Raw genomic sequence first — 18,174 nt, forward strand, 5'->3', positions numbered from 1 at the left:
TTCGCGAAGGTATTCGGTGGACCCTAGCAATGTTTTGAGTCAAGCATATCTTACGATGTCCGTTAGTAAGACAGGTCCAAATATGATTCAATCCGGATTTGGACTGCTGATTGCTCAGGTACGAGCTTCGGGGTCCCAAAATGCAATGGGGTTGCCAAGCCACCTTTGGGTGATCGACCCTAAATGGCTCCGGCGTTGATCAGGTATTGCACCTGGTGGATGACTGAGATGAAGACCATGGGCGCTGTCTGTAAGATCAGCCACAATCCATTGCGAAGGGCGCCTTGTGGCCTGGCTCTGAATCATCGCTAGTGGCTTCGTTACTATGTCTCTCTCCCTCTCTTACTCTGCATCTCGATGCTTAAATATCCTACGAGACCCAGCCTTCACAATGGGCTCACTCACTCTCATCCGCTCCAAACACATCCATCCAAAGCACACAGTCTTCCATTGTCCATTGCTTCTAGCCTGCTACTCTATAAACCCCAACTATACCTTCTCTACCAATATTGTCAACCATATATCCAACCTCGCCTATCATCATGTCTGGTCTTTGGTACTGCTGCGAGTGCTCCCACGGGCCTCACCAAATTGACCTTGATACTGCCTGCACCCAGTGCGGTGAACCACGCTGCGAAGACTGCTCAATGGACACTCAAAACTCGGGGATTTCGCTACACCACTGCCACGAGGTATCGCCGTATCCTCAAGCTCCGGTTTCCCGACACTGTGCACCCTCGTTGAACGTTGTCGCAAACATGCCCTCTATCATGGGATGTAACACAATCCAGCGGCCGACATTGTACCACGCTGATGTACGGAAACACTGCATGCCTGGTATCAACAATCAGCAACTCCAGGGCACCGTCGGCCATTCCAACCTATACTTCTGCTGCCAGTGTGGAGATGGGCCGAAACTATTCCAGAACCAACCGCAGTGTGTGATTTGCCAGCACATTGCCTGCTCCAGCTGCAAGGCGGCGAAATGATTTATGGGAATGATGGTATTGAGGTATGGATTACAGCAATTGGTTGGTTGGTGTCCAGGCTAACAGTTTCCTGCCAGACATCGAGTCTCTGACGAAGCCTTGTTTAATCTACGATCACCTTAGTTCTCACCTGCGGGTATATTTGAGCGTTTACGTTATGAGCAGCATGGAACATGAAACAGACATGACCAGGAGTCTTGATTTTGTTTTTCTGTTTTTCTTTTCCTTTTACTAGTCTCCTCTTTTTTCCAGATGATTCTGCATGAGCGGTTGCATATTGTTTCGCGATACATTGTCAGCTGTCCGGCTTATTGTTTTAGTTTTGTTATTGTTCCGGGATACCTGTACTAAAGATACGACTTAGAGTTGGGGCGGCTGCCCCTCGCGAGCCGGACTCGACGGGGGAGCAGCCGCGAAGAAAGCCTTGGAGTTGGTTGGTGGGCCGTGGGGCACATTTCTGGACTGATAGAATCGCTTGTTTTCCGCGCGGTCGTTTCCACTGTGGTTTTATGATTGCGAACTGTTTGTTGAACGATCTGTTAGACTAGATTTCGGTTGGGTTCATCAATAATGTACAAGCATCTTCACTATCTACTAGTATTCTACTATTCTGACCAAGATTCCCCCCGTAAATTACCACTCGGTCCTGACAGCCGTAATCGAGGATTGTGAAAGGAACAGAAAGGAACAACAACCTAGTAGTACCGGGGCCGATCCTTCATGACGGCATGATCGGAAAATCCCCATCGATTGATGGATTGCATCTCGTACTCGAGATCAATACCATGACTACGGTCGTCTCGCTCAAGCCCGGAATCTACGGCGTCTCGGAATGCAATAGTAGCGATAGTATAGCGATGGGTGGGGAGCCAGGAAAGGGGAACACGGACAGCCCACCACACGTGTCCATGGCGAACCCCGTATTGCGCCCCTTCCACGGCCCTTCGAACGCCCATGCCAACTGCCAACCACCATCCAGCCTGGCGACGAGCGGCCCATTTCCCTCCGAGCCGCAAAGTCTTGGTTGACATTGGGCCTGCACTGACTGGCCCAGATGTCAGCCAGTGTCATGCAGATCATGCAGCCACACCTGGCAACTGGGATGGAATCCACCGCCCTTTCGCTGGGTCGCTGTCTGCACCTAACCCTATGTATGGGGGGAAAACTGGCGGTCGCCGACTTGCCCGACTTTGTTTTTGAAACCGGGCTGCTCAGCTCGGATGACTGGCTGCGACGATAGACTTCGGATACGGGCGTCAGGGACATGCTGATTTCCTTCCAGAAGGGCAGTGCAACGGTTGTGGTTCCCCCCCAATCCCCACCGGCCAGGAAAGTGACTCCGATCTTTCAGCTCGACACCTGCTCGGCAGGATTCGAAATGCGAAGATAGTGCCTCGACACCTGCCGACCGTTGCTCACGATGCGTGGCTTATTGGCGCTCCCCAACCGCGAACCCCGCCGTTCAGCTCCCTGGCAGCTGTGAAACTGGGGCCACACATGGATGGCCGTTGATCTGACCTGCCACACTAAACTGTGCGACCGCGATGGTGAAACGGCCACATTCCCTCCCCCTCCCCCGTATGCCAGCGGCCACATGGCATGACCTTGGTCGGATTACGCTTAACGTTCCTTTTCGCTCCCGGCCTTTTTGCGATCTATTGAATCCTGGCCGAATTGCTTTTTCCCGAGGGCTATTTTTAAGTTGTCTTAGACTTCTTTGTCCCATCTGCTTTGCTCCGCCGTTCTGTACAACCTCACATCGCCCGATCCGGTAGGAGGTGCCCTCCTACAGTGACTGAGCATCGAACTCGAGTTCTATTCTTACTCCAGAGGGCTGGGTTTACTGCAACTCTCCGTCCTGGACTTGGCCTGCTGTCCCACCATCCTTCACCTCCCCAGGCCACTCCACATCGAATCCTCATCCTTCTCCAAGGCTGATTAATCTTGATTGCCCGTGGTGACTCGCGAGAGCAAGATATATATCTAGCCGCCCGGCCAAGCCGCCGCTACCCCGCCAAGCAACCAATACCCTGACGACCACGTTCCATGGCTTCAACAAGGCACTCCCGTAAGCACTACGTGAATCCATGATCCACCGGTAAGCAACATCCTGGAGACTTAAGATAGTATATGTTACTGAGGTAATCCTCGCCAGCGGACGACTAGTTCGCTGGCACAGCCTTACCAAGTGTGGCACCTCCCCACCAACCGACGCTTAGCTTGGGGGCCTCCCCACTGCAGTCTTCCTGCGCGGTATGTCTCAGCTGCCCTTTGCCGAGGCCCATCGATAGAGATAGATAGATAGAGATAGTACCTAGACAGGTACTTGGTACATGCGCCCTCACCTACATTACCGGTCCATACCGCCTTGCACGGTTACCCCCCTGCGCCTGCATAGCGTCCCGTCAGATCCTGACTATACCTTACTGGCGCTCAAGGTACCGAGACACCTGGGCGCTGCACTGCGCCGTACCTACAGATGTCCTCGCTTTAACCGAATATGTCCACTGCAGGATAAGACATCATCATCATCATCATCGTCACTGATTGCGTTCTATCTTATTCCCCCATCCCTCTTTCCCCTCACATACAATCATACTGTTTGCCATAAACAGACAATGCTATATTGTCCCTCTCCTCTTTCCCCTCACATACAACCAACCATACTATTTACCACAAACAGACAGCAATCTCTACAATTTCCAGAACAGTTTTCTTATCTTCTAAGTCCACTACTACCTAATCAACGAACTACAACATTCCCGTTTCATCAGTTTATGCATCGCATCGCATTGCATCACATACGCATACATCACCTACAGCACCTACCCGATTCTATCAATAGTAATCCCATACTAATCCCAAATCCAACCCGCAATCACCAACCACCACTCCCCGATCCCCAATTCTCAATCCCAGACCAAATCCCAAACCCACAACCACCACCATGACAACAACCCGCATGAACCGGGCACACAGTCGCGGAGTATCTCGGGACCACCACCATCACCACCACTATACTCATCCACACTGACGTACCTCCAATCTCACCTACCTACATACTAGTAGTTATCTGCCTGAGTCACCACCCAGTCACAAGACCCGACCCGACCCGACCCGTGACCCAATGACTCCCCAACCAACTCATGCCTTGCATAAACCTACCGCCCGAGACTAAACCCTTTCCGGATATTTGACTCAGGCTCCCATTCATTCCTTTATCCATTATTCCCTCAAGAACAAAGACCAATTTACACTGCCACTTGAGAATCAACTAATTTGGGTTGGATGGGTAAGGTTGACTTCTATTTACTAGCTTTAGTTAATCTTGTTTCACTTAATCATTATTAATTAGTTTTATCTAATGGTTTGATTAAGTTACTTAGGGGGTGGGACGGGGTAGGGTAGGTTCTTGGGATTTGCTACGGAGGAGAGCCTAGGGGGGGCTCGGATAGCCGGGTAGATATCCATCCTACTAGAATTAATCTATGGAGTACTTGGTAGTGGATTGTGTATAGTAAGGAGAAGGAGAAGGAGAAGGAGAAGGAGATAGTAGTGAACTAGGCGTGCGGCAGTGCTAGAGCTAATTAGTTTGAATACTAGCTGTGGTGGAGAAACCACACTCCACTTTAGACCCGTCTTGGTGCTGCTTTTTACCCTACCTAGTACCTATCTACTCCCACAGCGGCTTGGAAACATGGGATTAAATATTGAGGACTGACCAGCACCAGCACCAGCACCCAGCTGTGGTTTTTGGTCTAGTTGGCAGACGTTACATCTAAGAAATTCCTTCCTTGGGTGGACCTTTTCATGATGCAGTCCGTTTCACTGAAGGACATTTACCACGAGAGTTCTACAAGAAGGGTTGAAGGCCTGGCGTTGACAGGATCGGGGATCTCCAAACGATGAAGAAATGCAGGGTCGGACTTTGGAGAATCGTAGTCAAGGGCTTGCCAGAGAACATTGTTAGTCAGTTTCTCCGAGATTGGGGACCGTCTCGTTTGGGACCTTCATTTTGCCCTGAGTGTCACCGGAAAGACTCAACGGGTTTTATATTAGCTTGTTGAGGAGAAAGTGCACTCATACCCAGACAAGAATGAGGAATTCGAGGAAAGAGAAGAAAATGAGCTCAAAAAGTCTATATAAGTTGATGATCCCGCGAGGTGGCCGCCTGAGACCGATAGACAGAATCCAGCTCCTGGTTATATGTGATGACCATCTTGCCAAAGTGTTTTCCCTCCCAGAAGTACCTATAAGCTTGTTTCATATCCTGCAGTGCAAACCGCCGTTCATCTAAGACTGGGCGAATCTTCCACGCCTCCATATATCGAACCATGTCTTTGAATTCCAGCTGGGTGCCGACTTCAATTCCACGCACTGTGTACACATAAAGCAGAGGCGAGAGTAGATTGAGACCCTCTTTGTAACAACGCCCAGTCACGAATCCCACGATGTCAATTTTTCCTCCACAGGACACACACTTGAAGCTTTGCTCACTTGTGCCGGGACCACCAATCTCAAAAACCTTCTAACAACATCCCCTGCTGCTTGCTAGCTGCCGGGCCTGATCACCCCAGTCCGAGGTCATCTTGTAGTTGATGACATGGTGCGCACCCAGGGCCCGTAATCTGGCTGCTCCCTCCTCCGAAGAAGTGGTGGCAATCACGGTAGCGCCCATTTTCAACGCCAATTGAATCGCGAAGAGCGGCACTCCACCAGTGCCTTGGGTCAGAACAGATCCCCTGCCTTCAGGGGCACGGGTCCGCGGAGGCAATTCCACGCAGTCAGCGCAGAGCAAGGCAAGGTGGCAGCCTCCTCGTAGCTCAGGTACTCGGGCATTGGATGCAGAGCGCTCTCCTCCCACACCCCATGCTCGCGAAACGTTCCGTCCATATGTGTGCCCGGAACCTTTTGATCGGCTGGCGGAGCGGGCCCATCGTGAAACCCGGGGTAGTGCTGGAGCATCACTCGGTCTCCCACGGTGAAGCGTGATCCGCGACAGCCGGTTCCGATCATTTCGCTGGCTCCATCTGAGCCAGGAACCACCACGCGGTCAGGACATTTCCAGGGGAATGTTTCATTCGCGACTATACTCACTCGGTCAATCGTAACCCCCACCTCGAAAATGGATGATGGCACAAGGTTTACATAGTCGAGACTTTGGGGTAGTTCATTGAACGTGCGTGGTATATCACAAGAACGTCTGTTGGGCCCAGATCGGGCAGTGGGAGCATTTCATTCCATCTTAACGCTGAGGATTTATCGTTTGGCCCTGTTCCATGGCGTTGCCAGCCACGAGTGAATGGTGTATGAGGATACAGGATACCGAGAAGGATGCAAAATTTGCAGATAGACCAACATAATTCTATGTTCAGAGTAAGGTATTCACATGTATCTATACCTGTTGAGGATGGAGCCGTGCTTTTAAGCTACTGTTGACTACCCCACTTCTTATTGTGAATCAGCTACCTTGATGTAGACCTTGCCGATGTGAGTACCCTAAGCAAGATAAGAGGAGATGGAGTTCAGTGATTCCCCAAATATCCCAACGGGCCACCACTTCTCCAACACGTTTAACAGTATCCTATCAGTCCCGTCCACAGACGGAAGAAGTCTACAGGAGGATTGTCAAGAAGATAATATCTATCCCTATACCTGTCAGGGGATACAGCTGCGAGTACCTGCCAAAGTGCTTCCACGGTGAAAATACATTAGGTGCCATTCAATAATGTATCCGGGGATGATCTTTCTCCAAATTTGGGGAAGGATATTGGGGATTGACTTCGAGAGGTCCCACATTAAACCAATCACAATAAAGCATACATACATAGAACCGAGTTGGAAACCGGAATAATATCATGACTGAAACCCAAGGCAGAGATAGCTACTTGGTCACTCGAACTGCCGTGTATCATATCACAGTCATTTCATTCCCCTGTCTACTGTCTATATAAAGATGTCCCAATCCCCGGATCAGATTATCCGCCCAACACTCTTCCTCAAAAAGCGCGAAGACATAACACATGAGCAATTCCACCATCACTGGACCACTAGTCAGTGACTGGCTACGTCGCCATGGAATTAATTATTAAATATTCTCAGGTATGCAGCAGCTCCTACACCATCTACAACTCTACGTGCCATCCCTGGAATGCTTCACCAACGCTCTCGACGACCCATATTACAAGGAAGTTGTGGCCCTCGACGAGGAGAAGTTCATTTCGGCCAAATCCTGCATGAGAACTGTTGGGTATGAAGAGTGCTTCATTCTAAATGACCAGGTTGAGAACCCGCTTTTGACGGGTCGAAGTAGTATTCAAGATTGCAGAGGGCCATGGTGTTGGTAGTCTTCACGCTCGCATATGGCCTTTTCCATCGATGCCTGATCCCTCAAATTATTCAGGGTGTACGATGCGAACCGGCGTATATTTGTTGTTATGATGATAATAAGTTAGAAGAAAGTGTTTAATGATTATTAGTTAAGTAAGTTAGTGTAATTTTGTCGTAAGCAGTTTAAAAACAATCTATACTCTGCACCGCCCCACCCTTTCGGATCGGGGCGGTGCAGCGCCGATATACAGATTGCTGACTCCGTACATACTGCTCTTATAAAATCAACAGCACCGCAATCAGCCAACTAAACAGGATATGCAACAAGACAGTTCACTTATTGACTAGTGCCCCGGTTTAGGCGCTAGACGCCCGGTTGCTACTATTTACACTAAGAGCCTCGAGTGGGGTGGGTTGGTTGCTTCTAGTTGCGCCTGGCTGGCGGAGAGGCATTTTTCGTGGTCCACTGCCTTGTTTTCCGGCTTGAGGGATTTTATTTTAATTTACTCACAAAAGCCACGCAAACGAGGCTTGGAATCAAGAATCAATAGTTCGCTATCGCTATGGACTTCCTATGCCCCAAACGCCCTGCTGTACAATCCCATCCTGTCCAAAGGGTCCTTCGCTGTCAATGTGTTTCATCCCATACCTTGAAGATCTGGCCAAAGGAAAAGGAGAGCCAGAACTGGCACATGCCCTATTTTTCGCCCTTCGTCGGACCGGGCCTGGGGAAGAAGCACTTACGCCCACTTCCTAGGGGAAAGAAAGAACGGATCCTCCAACTCCAGGCTCGCTTTTGTACGCCAAGTAGCAATAGATAAACAAGATAACGGGGAAATGCCCACTGGTGTCGTTCAAAACGAGATGCCAGATCTCATTGGGTAAGAAAGGGAGAACGCGGGGCGTGCTAAGGAATGCAATGAAGGTATGGGGGAGAGAATGATGTTTCCGGCTCAGGAGGGAGAGCTGGCACCATCTAAAAGGTGTCGCTGCCATTGCTGGGATGGAGCCAGAGGCAGCCGCTCCTAGTTGGATTGGGCGTCCGCACCGACAAGTGCGCGACGTCGGCAGCTCACCTTGTGTCAAAGTAAACAGGCTCACTCTTCAAGGAAGAGCGACCATCTGAGCCTTCATGTTGTTACAACGGCAGAACCCGCGAAGGGTCTTTGAGAAAGCGTCTACGGTATGCGGCTATTTCTGTGGCCACGGTGTTAAAATCTTTCACCTTGTCGCGTCGCATGTCGTTAATGATCTGCTTCAGCCCCGCGATGTATTCGTCCTTTTCCTCGGGCGTCTTGCCTTCTCGGAGAGATCCCATCTGGACAAGGATCTTGTCATCTATCGCAGTTAACGAGCCTGTGTGTCAGCATCCGCACAACACAAAAGATCACAAACAAGACCAAAGAAAAGTAGAGGTAGATAGTGGTGGGGTCAAGAAAAGGAATGTGAGGCAAATGAGAAAAGGCCCCAGGAAAGCCAATGGCCAAGATTCATGTGGGCAGATGTTGCAAGTGATGGTTCAGATCCGTCGACGCACCGCTGAGAGTCATATCACGAAAATGCTGATATTCACACGACCGGTCGTTGCAGACCCCCCCGGAAGCCTCGAATGGGCAGAGGATTTTCATAGGATCAATGTTGTGGCTATATGTTAGAGAACGGTAGCCGTCCGAGACGTTTTCAGTGAAGCTTGGGTGGTATCGATACGCCTTGAAATACTTCAGCGGACTAACGTAAGGGGAGAATTTATGCTCAGACTCCTCTGGTTCCCGTGGATTCTAAATTGAGTGTCAGCATCACATCCTAGGTTGGATCGAGGTGCACCGCACATCCAGAATGCCAACCTGAGTAGAAGTACTTGGTTGCTGAGTATCCAAAGCCTGGACAGTTTCCGTTAGCGGCTCATTGGCCTGTTTCATGCTGTCCGTCGTGGAGGTCTCGATTGGTTCGACGGGACCAGGAGATGCAGGACTGAAAGGGGGGGAATAGGAAGATTCTGCGGGGCTTGCAGTCACTTCCGGCTCAGGAGGCTCATATCCATCCGAGACGGAAGATTCTCGGGAAGCCTGGTCCTGGTTCTCAGTAGCCTGTTCATCGATGGCCAGCTCAACCTGAGGCTCCACATCCATAGGCAGCGGGCGCTCGGGTAGGTTATGGTGAAGGCCTGCCCCTGCCTCCACTGATTTCTGGGGCTCAGGTTCTGCAGGCTCGTCTGTCGTCTTGGGGACGGGATTGTGAGCTTGGTGCTCATCTTGGTCGGATTCTTCGCTAGAACTATCGCTAGACTCATCCATTGCTGAGCCAGTGGAATCAGAGCTCGATACCTCTCCAGACGAATCGCTAACATCATGCATCAATTTGTCATTGGACACAATACTCGACCCACTGGCGGAAACTGGTAGTACAGCTTGAGCACCTTGGACGGATACACGAGTCGATTCTTCTTCTCTCTCTTCTTGAACAGATTGTGGGGGATGGGCATTCTCAGGCGTCATATCCCCGTTCTCAATTGTCTCCTGGAGGACTGGGTCTATAAGCATAGACGAATCAATTATACATGCTCAAGCCTAGTCAATCGATATGGAGGCATATGACATACCTTCAACTTCGCACGGTTGTTCTTCGGTCTGTGAGCGTTGCATCGCAGCGTCCACATCCTCAAAGGTCAGCCCGTTCAGTTCTAGATTGATATTCATCAGTTCATCCAGGAGTTGCTGTCGGCCTTCCCTCCCTTTGGTGATCTCCAATAACAGCTGGTCTTCTTCATGCTTGACTTCGGCTAATCTTGCCTCCGACTTGTGAATCTCGTTCTCGAGTGCAGGAATTCCGACCTCGATTTCTTGCTTGCGCAACAGCTTGTCCCTCATTCTCTCCATATGGGCAATATCCACGCTGACAGAGAGTATATTTTTAGTGCTAGTAGGGTTGTTACCGTCCTCAGCATCAGTGGAGGGTCTCGATGCATGACTGACATCGTCGGCTAGGACAATATTCGCAGGGGGAGAAGGTCCCAGCACATCTGAAGCCCGAGGCGACTGTGTACGGCTGGCTGCCAGCTTGGCCTTTTTCCGCTCTTCAAGCTCGGCGATCCGCTTGTGCATGGCTTTAATTTCCAAATCTTTCCTTCGAAGATGTTCCTGGTGTTCCTGATCATTATTCCTCAAGCTCTGCGGGGTAGCCGAGGTAGAGAACCCCTGACTTGAAGCGGTTGCCGGACGTAGGGGCATCGCGTCGACAGAGGTTGTAAATGTCTGAAGCAAGCTATCCGCATCTTGCGAATCCTTTCCTGCAGGGCTGTCCACATCCATGCTGTCGGATTCATCATCACCATAGAACTCATCATCGCTGATATCTATTATGAGTCTTTGCGTGTCTGGGATTGCATGATTCACGCCGTTATTGAAAGATTTCTTGGGGATGGGAACGGGTTCGTCAAAATCGGATGCTCGGGGCCTTTTGCGTTGGTTGACACGAGCTTGTGGTGTCGTATCAGCAAGGCTTTGAGTGGTTGAAGCAGGAGTATTCTCATCATTGGGTTCTTCCGTCATGAAAAGCCCAGGTATGCGAGCCGGAGCATTGGACTCAGGATCTGGGGGGCGCTCAGGTAATGGATGTTGAATCGGTATCGGAGTAGAAGTCGCAGCCACATCCTGAGCAGGGGCATTGGGTGGTTGGCCTTTCTCGGGGGGCACAGACTCCGACTGGGGCTTTTGTCCATTCCTCACCAAACCTTGCTTCTTGAGCAGTTCTATCCGCTGTCTAGCAAGTTCAGTCTGTGCTTTGTTCTTCTCTTTGACACGGACCTCCTTTTCCTTGGCTTGACCATCTTGCGAGGTGATTACCGACATGTTGTCAGCATCTGGCAGACCTGAACCGTCAGGTACGCTAGCTTCATTGGTCTCTTCCGCCTGAACCTGCACGGACGCGCCGGAGTTCTTTGCAGCCTTGGCAGCAAGCATACGAGCAATAACCTCTTTTCGCTCCATAGGCTTAGCCGTGTCCGATGGTAAGGAAGGTGAAACAGCTGTAACGATCTCTGTAGGGGTGGACTGCTGTGCTGAGCTTCCATCCGCACTCGAATTACCGAGTGGACGGTTTACTGGCTCGGGTTCTCCAGACTGACTAGTCGTCGAATGCTCAGATCCCACGGACATGTCACTAGGCGGGGAGGCCACCGAAAGCTCCGGCTGCGGGGTGGTGATCTTGATTCCGACTTCCTCGTAGAGTTGACGAAGAATGACCGGGTTGATTCCCTCTCCAACAAACTCGCCATATCGGATGTTGTGAGGCGCCAAGCTCAAAAGGGCTCCTTGTGCCTGTACGCGAAGCTGTGCTGGTGATCTTCCCCCGCTGGGCAAAGACTGCGACTCGCACGAAGCTGCGTTGTTCGTTCCGTTCTCGGGGATGGCTTCGTGTTGCGGCTTTGACAGAGCTGGGGCTTCCGGTCTGATACTGCCTACAGGTGGTTCCGTAGAGCTGGGAGGTGCGGGGTTATACGCTGCAAAAACATCAGCAAGGTAAACCGTTGACAGTGAAAGAGGGTATAATACGAGATCCACTGCTTCTGGACGATGGGCGAGACTCTGGTGAAACCTCGCCTTTCTCCAGATCCGGATTTCCTTGCGCTGAACCTTCGGATATAGCCATCGCTGACAAGTGAGAGACATCTGAACCATATGAACCTCGGCCATTCGACTTCATTGCCTGGCCACGCCTTATCGAGCCACTGTCACCGTTGATAACTCGATGGATTTGAGTGCCGGGGCCGCGTTGCCTTGGCTGTGATGTCGAAGGCGCTTCTCGGTCAGTTAGTTCACCTTCTTCTCGGTCAGGATCGGATTCTGAGTTCCCAGCGGTTGCCAGCTGAGGGACCGGCGGGGTGGGGGCAGAGTGGTCCATCTGGTAATCGCCCACTGCAGGGCGAGTAGGATCATAGATGGGCGCCGAAGGTACTGGAATCGATGGGTATCTCAGTGGTGGCATCTGGAGGGGAGGAAACGGAGGAGGCGGGAACTGAGTAGAAGCAAAGGGGCCCATGAAGGCGAATGGGGGCGGCGGTAATGGACCAACTGCGCCCGGGCCCCCTAATCCCGGTAGATGTGAATTTCCATTGAAATTGTCGGTATTATAATCAAACGGGTGACTGAGACCATCCTGCGGGTGTTGAGGAACGGGCGAAGGGTTTTGGCTAAAGCCAAGATTGTGTGGGTATAACGATGGCATGGCTGTCGACGGGGGCGGATTAGAGGGAGGCCACTGAGGTGTATAATTCGGGCCCACAAATGACGGTGTCGGGGGATAATTAGACATGGTTGGGGAAGAGCGACCGCGTGCGCGCTTTCAATGTGAGTGATGTCTGCGTCCGGTAAGCAAAAAAAAAAATAGCTCGTCACAGCTAAAGCGAGTGCTCAGGCGTCCCACATCGTTCAAGCCAGAATCAGTGATAGCGATCGGATCCAAGTCTAAGAGACTAGGACGGGGAGAAAGTTTGAATCGGTAGCGACCACACTCGGCTATACATGAGGTCGCGCGTAGCAATCCCGATGGATGAGTTCTGCCCCTGCCGTGGGAGGAAGTAAGGAGACACAAAAACAGGGACGCGACGAGAGGATGGATAATCGGAGCAGCTGAGAGCGAAGGGACCGCGGAAGCACAGAACGTGAAGCGACGAGCGACGGGACACCCGACCAACCCGGAAAAGATCGAGTTTCGTGCCGCGGGTCCCCACGTGATGGGTGCACGACTGATCGGGCCTAGCGCATGATCGGCGCCCGCAGCCTGAGGAACGGCGGATGTAAACAAACAGCGGACCCGAAGGGGCCCCAGAGCGAGCAGGTGGTCAGTGGGCGACTGTCAACCTGCACCTCCCGCTGCTAGGTATGCTGCAGCTTCATTTCATACACGCCTGCCCACCTTTCTTCTACCTTCTTTGTTTTCGTCTTTGACGTCCTTCTCTCGCCGTGGCCCTTCCATTGGCCTGGATGCTTCCTAGCGACACAACCCGACGGCTCATTGTTTGAGTCTCTATTACTTTCATACCTAATTGTTACGATCACGACCTTCTCATTGAATGATGTTCCACTGAGCTTAACGAAGATATGCTTCCCTCACAGTTAAATGGCTCCCCGAAACGGGCCAATCCATTCAGCCGCGCATCCCCGTCCCCAACTCCATCACCGCAGACAAGAACCGTACGACCCAAGTCGGCTGTGGTCACGTCATCCCATAAATTCGAAGAGGCCCGGGGCCAATTTCGAAACTCTATTTCACAGTCACCGTCTTCATTAGTAGTGCGGACAACAAATCGGCAGAGATCGGGTTCGATAAGGAATGATGTTGCGTCAGGCACCTTTGCGCCAGACTTCATCAAGTCAGAGGAGCTCCGCCGAGGTGCAGATCAGATCCGTGGTCAAGAGGGAGATAATGACTTCTCCGGGAACAAATATGTCTGGCTACGCGATCCTGAGAAAGCCTTCGTCCGCGGGCTTGTATTGGAAGAGCAAGAAGGGGGTCGATTGCTTGTCCAGACAGACGATGGAGAGGTATGACTGCCCGGCATCCCCAGACGGTCAGACTAGAAATGCTTACGGCACGACAGCAGAGGGAGGTCGATGCGGACCAAGTCGACAAGGTCAACCCGGCGAAGTTCGATAAAGCGGATGATATGGCCGAGCTCACGCACTTGAATGAGGCTTCAGTAGTGCACAACCTGCACACTCGGTATCAAGCAGACCTTATCTACGTGAGTTTCCCTGGTACCTTGCCTGGTTTATCATGCGGAAGGCTAACAAGTTTGGATATAGACGTACTCGGGGTTGTTCCTTGTTACGGTAAATCCGTATTGTCCGTTGCCCATCTACTCAAACGAGTATGTGAAGATGTACAAGGGTCGCAACCGCGACGAAAACCGCCCTCACATTTTCGCCATGGCAGATGAGGCGTTTCGTAACCTTGTCGAGGAAGGAGAGAATCAAAGCATTCTCGTGACGTAAGTCTACTCAATCACAGAGCTTCTATGGACCTCAGATACTAACTTGGCCGTGAAGAGGAGAGTCAGGTGCAGGTAAAACAGAGAACACTAAGAAGGTTATACAGTACCTGGCAGCCGTCGCGACGACCGATACCCCTTATGCTCGATCTGGTACCAAGCAGATGTCTGCGCTTTCACAGCAGATTCTAAGGGCAAACCCCATTCTGGAGGCATTCGGAAATGCCCAGACAGTCAGAAACAATAACTCTTCTCGGTTCGGGAAATTCATCCGGATTGAGTTCACCCGGGCTGGCCAGATATCGGGTGCTTCGATAGACTGGTATTTATTGGAAAAGTCCCGAGTTGTGAAACCTAACGCACATGAAAGAAACTATCATATCTTCTATCAGCTATTACGGGGTGCGGACCGGAAGCTGAGGGAGGCGCTGCTCTTATCGGACTTGCAGATCGAAGATTTCGCGTATACTCGAGACGGCAACGACACCATCGCCGGGGTATCCGATGAGGACGAATGGAAGTTGTTAATCGAGGCGTTCCATGTCATGAACCTTTCGGAGGAAGACCAGATGTGCATTCTGCGCACTATCGCGGCCGTCCTTCACCTGGGAAATGTCACCATCGTCAAGGAAAGCCTCAGGGCTGACCAAGCTGCACTAGGACCCGACTCTCTAAACAGTGTTGAAAGGGCTTGCCGGCTACTTGGTATAGCACCAGAACTCTTTGTCAAGGGATTGCTGCATCCCAAGGTCAAAGCAGGCCGCGAGTGGGTGGAGAAGGTCCAAACACCGGAACAAGTTCGGCTAGCACTCGATGCGCTCGCCAAGGGTATATATGAGCGCGGGTTTGGGAACCTTGTCGATCGAATCAACAACCAGCTAGACCGGAGCACAGTGGCTGGTGACGACAGCTTTTTTATCGGTGTTCTCGATATCGCTGGTTTCGAAATCTTCAAGAACAATAGCTTCGAGCAGCTCTGCATCAACTACACCAATGAGAAGCTTCAGCAGTTCTTTAATCACCACATGTTTGTCTTGGAGCAGGAGGAATATGCACGTGAGCAAATCGAATGGCAGTTCATTGACTTCGGAAAGGACTTGCAGCCAACGATTGACCTCATTGAGTTGACCAACCCCATTGGTATCTTCTCGTGTCTAGACGAGGACTGTGTCATGCCGAAAGCCACAGACAAGTCTTTCACCGAAAAGCTGCACTCGCTCTGGGATCGAAAATCACCAAAGTATCGTGCTGCTCGCCTAAGCCAGGGATTTGTGCTTACGCATTACGCTGCTGAAGTCGAGTATGGCACAGATGGCTGGCTCGAGAAAAACAAGGATCCATTGAACGACAATATAACACGGCTTCTGGCGAGGTCAGGTGAAAAACATGTGGCCAATTTGTTCTCCGACTGCAGGGACGGTGACGATGACAGCGACTACCCCAAGAGTCGTGTGAAGAAAGGTCTCTTCCGCACAGTTGCCCAAAGACACAAGGAACAGCTATCCAGCCTCATGAACCAGCTGCACTCGACACATCCTCATTTTGTTCGCTGCATCATACCGAACCATAAGAAGCGTCCGAAGATGCTCAATGCACCCCTCGTCTTAGATCAATTACGCTGCAATGGTGTACTCGAAGGCATTCGAATTGCGCGCACTGGATTCCCTAATCGGCTATCCTTCGCCGAGTTCCGTCAACGTTATGAAGTGCTGTGTCCTGCTATGCCGAAGGGATACCTGGATGGGCGAAACGCTGCTCATGTGATGCTGCAAAAGCTTGGGCTGGACCCTGCTTGGTATCGAGTCGGCCGTACAAAGGTCTTTTTCAGAGCCGGTGTCTTGGCTGAATTGGAAGAAAAGCGAGACCAGCTCATTCGAACCATAATGACCCGTTTTCAGTCTCTTGCCCGGGGTTTTGTCCAGCGGCGAATCTCAAATAAGCGCTTGTATCGGGCAGAGGCAACTCGAATCATCCAGGACAATTTTAGGACCTACCTCCAATTGAAGGCTAACCCATGGTGGAGATTGTTCTCGAGAATGAAGCCTCTTCTGGGAGAAACACGCACTGCCAATGAGGTCAAGAGACGGGACGAGAAGATCAAACAACTAGAAGCTAAGATGGACCAGGATTTGTCGGATCGACAGAAGTTGGAGGAGGAGAGGCGCCGTACCGAAATCGAGATACAGAAGATCCAACAAACCTTGGAGAGCGAACGGGCTTTGGCCCTAGACAAGGAGGAGATCTTCAAGAGATTACAAGTTCGAGAGGTTGAACTCAGCGAAAAGCTAGCTGGGGCTATCGCAGATCAAGAAAACCTCGAAGATCAACTTGACGATCTGATTGCAGTCAAGAAAAGAACTGACGATGAGCTCGAGCTTCGTATAACCCAACTCGAACAAGCAGGGGAGATTATCCAACGCTTTGAGAACGAGAAGCAAGAAATGCAAGCTCGCCTGGAAGAGATTGAAAAGAAGCTGGCTGAAACGGAAAGCTCCTCTTCGGATAAAGATACCAAAATCAAGGACCTCGGCCAAGAAATTAAGATGCTTCAGAGTCACCTCAGCTTGAAGGAGCGCAAACTGCAAGACTTAGAAGCAAAGCTTTTGAAGACAGACCAAGATCTCGAAGTCAAACTTGCCAGGACTTCAAAAGATCTAGACCAGTCGAAGAAACACATCAAAGAGCTGATCGAAGAAAACCGAACAATAAGACAGCAGATCTCCGATCTCTCCGCAACATCCACGGGCTACGAAGAGATGCTTAGGCGGAAGGAAAGCGAGATGGCTGTTCTACGAAATGACGCCAAGAAGTACGAGGAAGAGAAGAGACACATAGAGTCAGAAAGAGTCTCCCTTACCACGCGCCATGACGACATGCAGAAGCGTCTTAGAGAGCTCCAAGCTGAGGCGGACGCCATGAAATCAGAGAAAGTTCAGCTCGAGCGAGAGGCCGCCGATGTCAAAAACCTGCTGGAGGCAAAGATTTCCGAGGACGCGGAAGCCGGTGAAAGCCGGAAGCTTCTCGAGCAGCAAATTCAGGAATTGAAGGCCCAACTGTTCAAAGCCCAGGCAGACCTAAGCCGGGAGCGTCAGTCAAGGGATGATGTGCAAATGCTTGCCGAGCATACTTTGGCCGACCTCAAGGACAAGTATACTGATCTGAACGAATCAAAAATCATCATCGAAAAGGAGATGTACCTTCAGCAGGATACCCTTCGTCGGGCAACAGAAGCCCGAGTTGCTGCAGAGCAGTCACGCAAGGAACTGCAAACGGAATTGATTCAACTCCGAGATCGCTTCACTAGGGTGGAGGATGCACGATTAAACGCAGAAGCTGATATTGAACGCAACATCATGAAGCAGTCTAACGAACGCCTCGAGAGCGTGCGAAAAGACCTGGAAGATAAATCGCGTCAGTTGGAAGAGGTGGAAGCTGAAAGATCACGCTTGTCGGTCAGAATACAAGAGTTGAATCACGCCATTGCTGAGTCTGACAATTTCCGCATTCGCCATGACCAGCACAAGGAGCGCCTAGAAAGAGAACTAGTGACGCTCAAGGGCAGGCTCACCGCATCGGAGAATGACAACCGCGCTCTTCTAACAAAGATCCAACAAAAAAATCTTGACATCGCCAGGTCGACCTCCAGGGCTAGTGACAACCAACGTCTCCGCGTCACCACGCTTCAGAAGGAAAAGACTAAGCTTGAAGAAGACAACAAGAAACTGGCCCGCCAGCTTGGGGATCTGCAAGTTACCATCACGTCTTTGGAGAAACAGAAAGAGAAGCTTTCCTTGAGTCTGGAGGATCTGAACCACGAAGTCAACAGAGAACACAAAGCTAGTCGCAATGCGGAGAAGTCTGCTTCCA

General features: G+C 51.1%; 6 protein-coding genes across 6 annotated transcripts; 3 read left to right on the plus strand and 3 right to left on the minus strand.

The window, feature by feature from the left end:
- Positions 1 to 379: 379 nt before the first annotated feature.
- BO94DRAFT_529856 (uncharacterized protein) lies at positions 380 to 1,360 on the plus strand. The gene is made up of 2 exons (XM_025610539.1): positions 380 to 1,012; positions 1,067 to 1,360. The coding sequence occupies exon 1, from the start codon at positions 543 to 545 to the stop codon at positions 987 to 989; it is 447 nt and encodes a 148-aa protein (XP_025473227.1). The 5' UTR covers positions 380 to 542; the 3' UTR covers positions 990 to 1,012; positions 1,067 to 1,360.
- Positions 1,361 to 1,684: 324 nt separating this feature from the next.
- Positions 1,685 to 2,353, minus strand: BO94DRAFT_592236 (uncharacterized protein). Its single transcript, XM_025616139.1, has one exon. The coding sequence runs from the start codon at positions 2,253 to 2,255 to the stop codon at positions 1,794 to 1,796; it is 462 nt and encodes a 153-aa protein (XP_025473228.1). The 5' UTR covers positions 2,256 to 2,353; the 3' UTR covers positions 1,685 to 1,793.
- A 2,774-nt stretch (positions 2,354 to 5,127) lies between these two features.
- Positions 5,128 to 6,223, minus strand: BO94DRAFT_552094 (zinc-dependent alcohol dehydrogenase family protein; the record flags this gene model as incomplete). Its single annotated transcript, XM_025613575.1, has 4 exons — positions 5,128 to 5,517; positions 5,593 to 5,731; positions 5,770 to 6,081; positions 6,138 to 6,223. 4 exons carry the CDS (start codon positions 6,221 to 6,223, stop codon positions 5,128 to 5,130), a joined length of 927 nt encoding a protein of 308 aa, XP_025473229.1.
- Positions 6,224 to 6,945: 722 nt separating this feature from the next.
- Positions 6,946 to 7,336, plus strand: BO94DRAFT_580315 (EthD domain-containing protein; the record flags this gene model as incomplete). The annotated part of the gene is made up of 2 exons (XM_025615318.1): positions 6,946 to 7,042; positions 7,092 to 7,336. 2 exons carry the CDS (start codon positions 6,946 to 6,948, stop codon positions 7,334 to 7,336), a joined length of 342 nt encoding a protein of 113 aa, XP_025473230.1.
- Positions 7,337 to 9,115: 1,779 nt separating this feature from the next.
- Positions 9,116 to 12,542, minus strand: BO94DRAFT_454319 (uncharacterized protein; the record flags this gene model as incomplete). Its single annotated transcript, XM_025607605.1, has 3 exons — positions 9,116 to 9,849; positions 9,919 to 11,817; positions 11,870 to 12,542. The coding sequence occupies 3 exons, from the start codon at positions 12,540 to 12,542 to the stop codon at positions 9,116 to 9,118; spliced, it is 3,306 nt and encodes a 1,101-aa protein (XP_025473231.1).
- A 675-nt stretch (positions 12,543 to 13,217) lies between these two features.
- BO94DRAFT_12467 (type II myosin) lies at positions 13,218 to 14,391 on the plus strand. Its single transcript, XM_025605595.1, has 3 exons — positions 13,218 to 13,861; positions 13,918 to 14,061; positions 14,123 to 14,391. The coding sequence occupies exons 1-3, from the start codon at positions 13,418 to 13,420 to the stop codon at positions 14,309 to 14,311; spliced, it is 777 nt and encodes a 258-aa protein (XP_025473232.1). The 5' UTR covers positions 13,218 to 13,417; the 3' UTR covers positions 14,312 to 14,391.
- Positions 14,392 to 18,174: the final 3,783 nt, after the last annotated feature.

The sequence above is a fragment of the Aspergillus sclerotioniger genome, assembly GCF_003184525.1.
Source record: "Aspergillus sclerotioniger CBS 115572 chromosome Unknown BO94scaffold_1, whole genome shotgun sequence".
Taxonomy (NCBI): Eukaryota; Fungi; Ascomycota; class Eurotiomycetes; order Eurotiales; family Aspergillaceae; genus Aspergillus; species Aspergillus sclerotioniger.

What these genes read in the sequence shown, in the direction of transcription:
- BO94DRAFT_529856 (XM_025610539.1), top strand. Translation starts at nt 543, where the DNA reads ATGTCTGGTCTTTGGTACTGCTGCGAGTGCTCCCACGGGCCTCACCAA.
- BO94DRAFT_592236 (XM_025616139.1), bottom strand. Translation starts at nt 2,255, where the DNA reads ATGTCCCTGACGCCCGTATCCGAAGTCTATCGTCGCAGCCAGTCATCC.
- BO94DRAFT_12467 (XM_025605595.1), top strand. Translation starts at nt 13,418, where the DNA reads ATGCTTCCCTCACAGTTAAATGGCTCCCCGAAACGGGCCAATCCATTC. An exon ending in TCCAGACAGACGATGGAGAG is followed by an intron (nt 13,862 to 13,917) that starts GTATGACTGCCC and finishes ACGGCACGACAG; the next exon opens with CAGAGGGAGGTCGATGCGGA. An exon ending in ATCAAGCAGACCTTATCTAC is followed by an intron (nt 14,062 to 14,122) that starts GTGAGTTTCCCT and finishes GTTTGGATATAG; the next exon opens with ACGTACTCGGGGTTGTTCCT.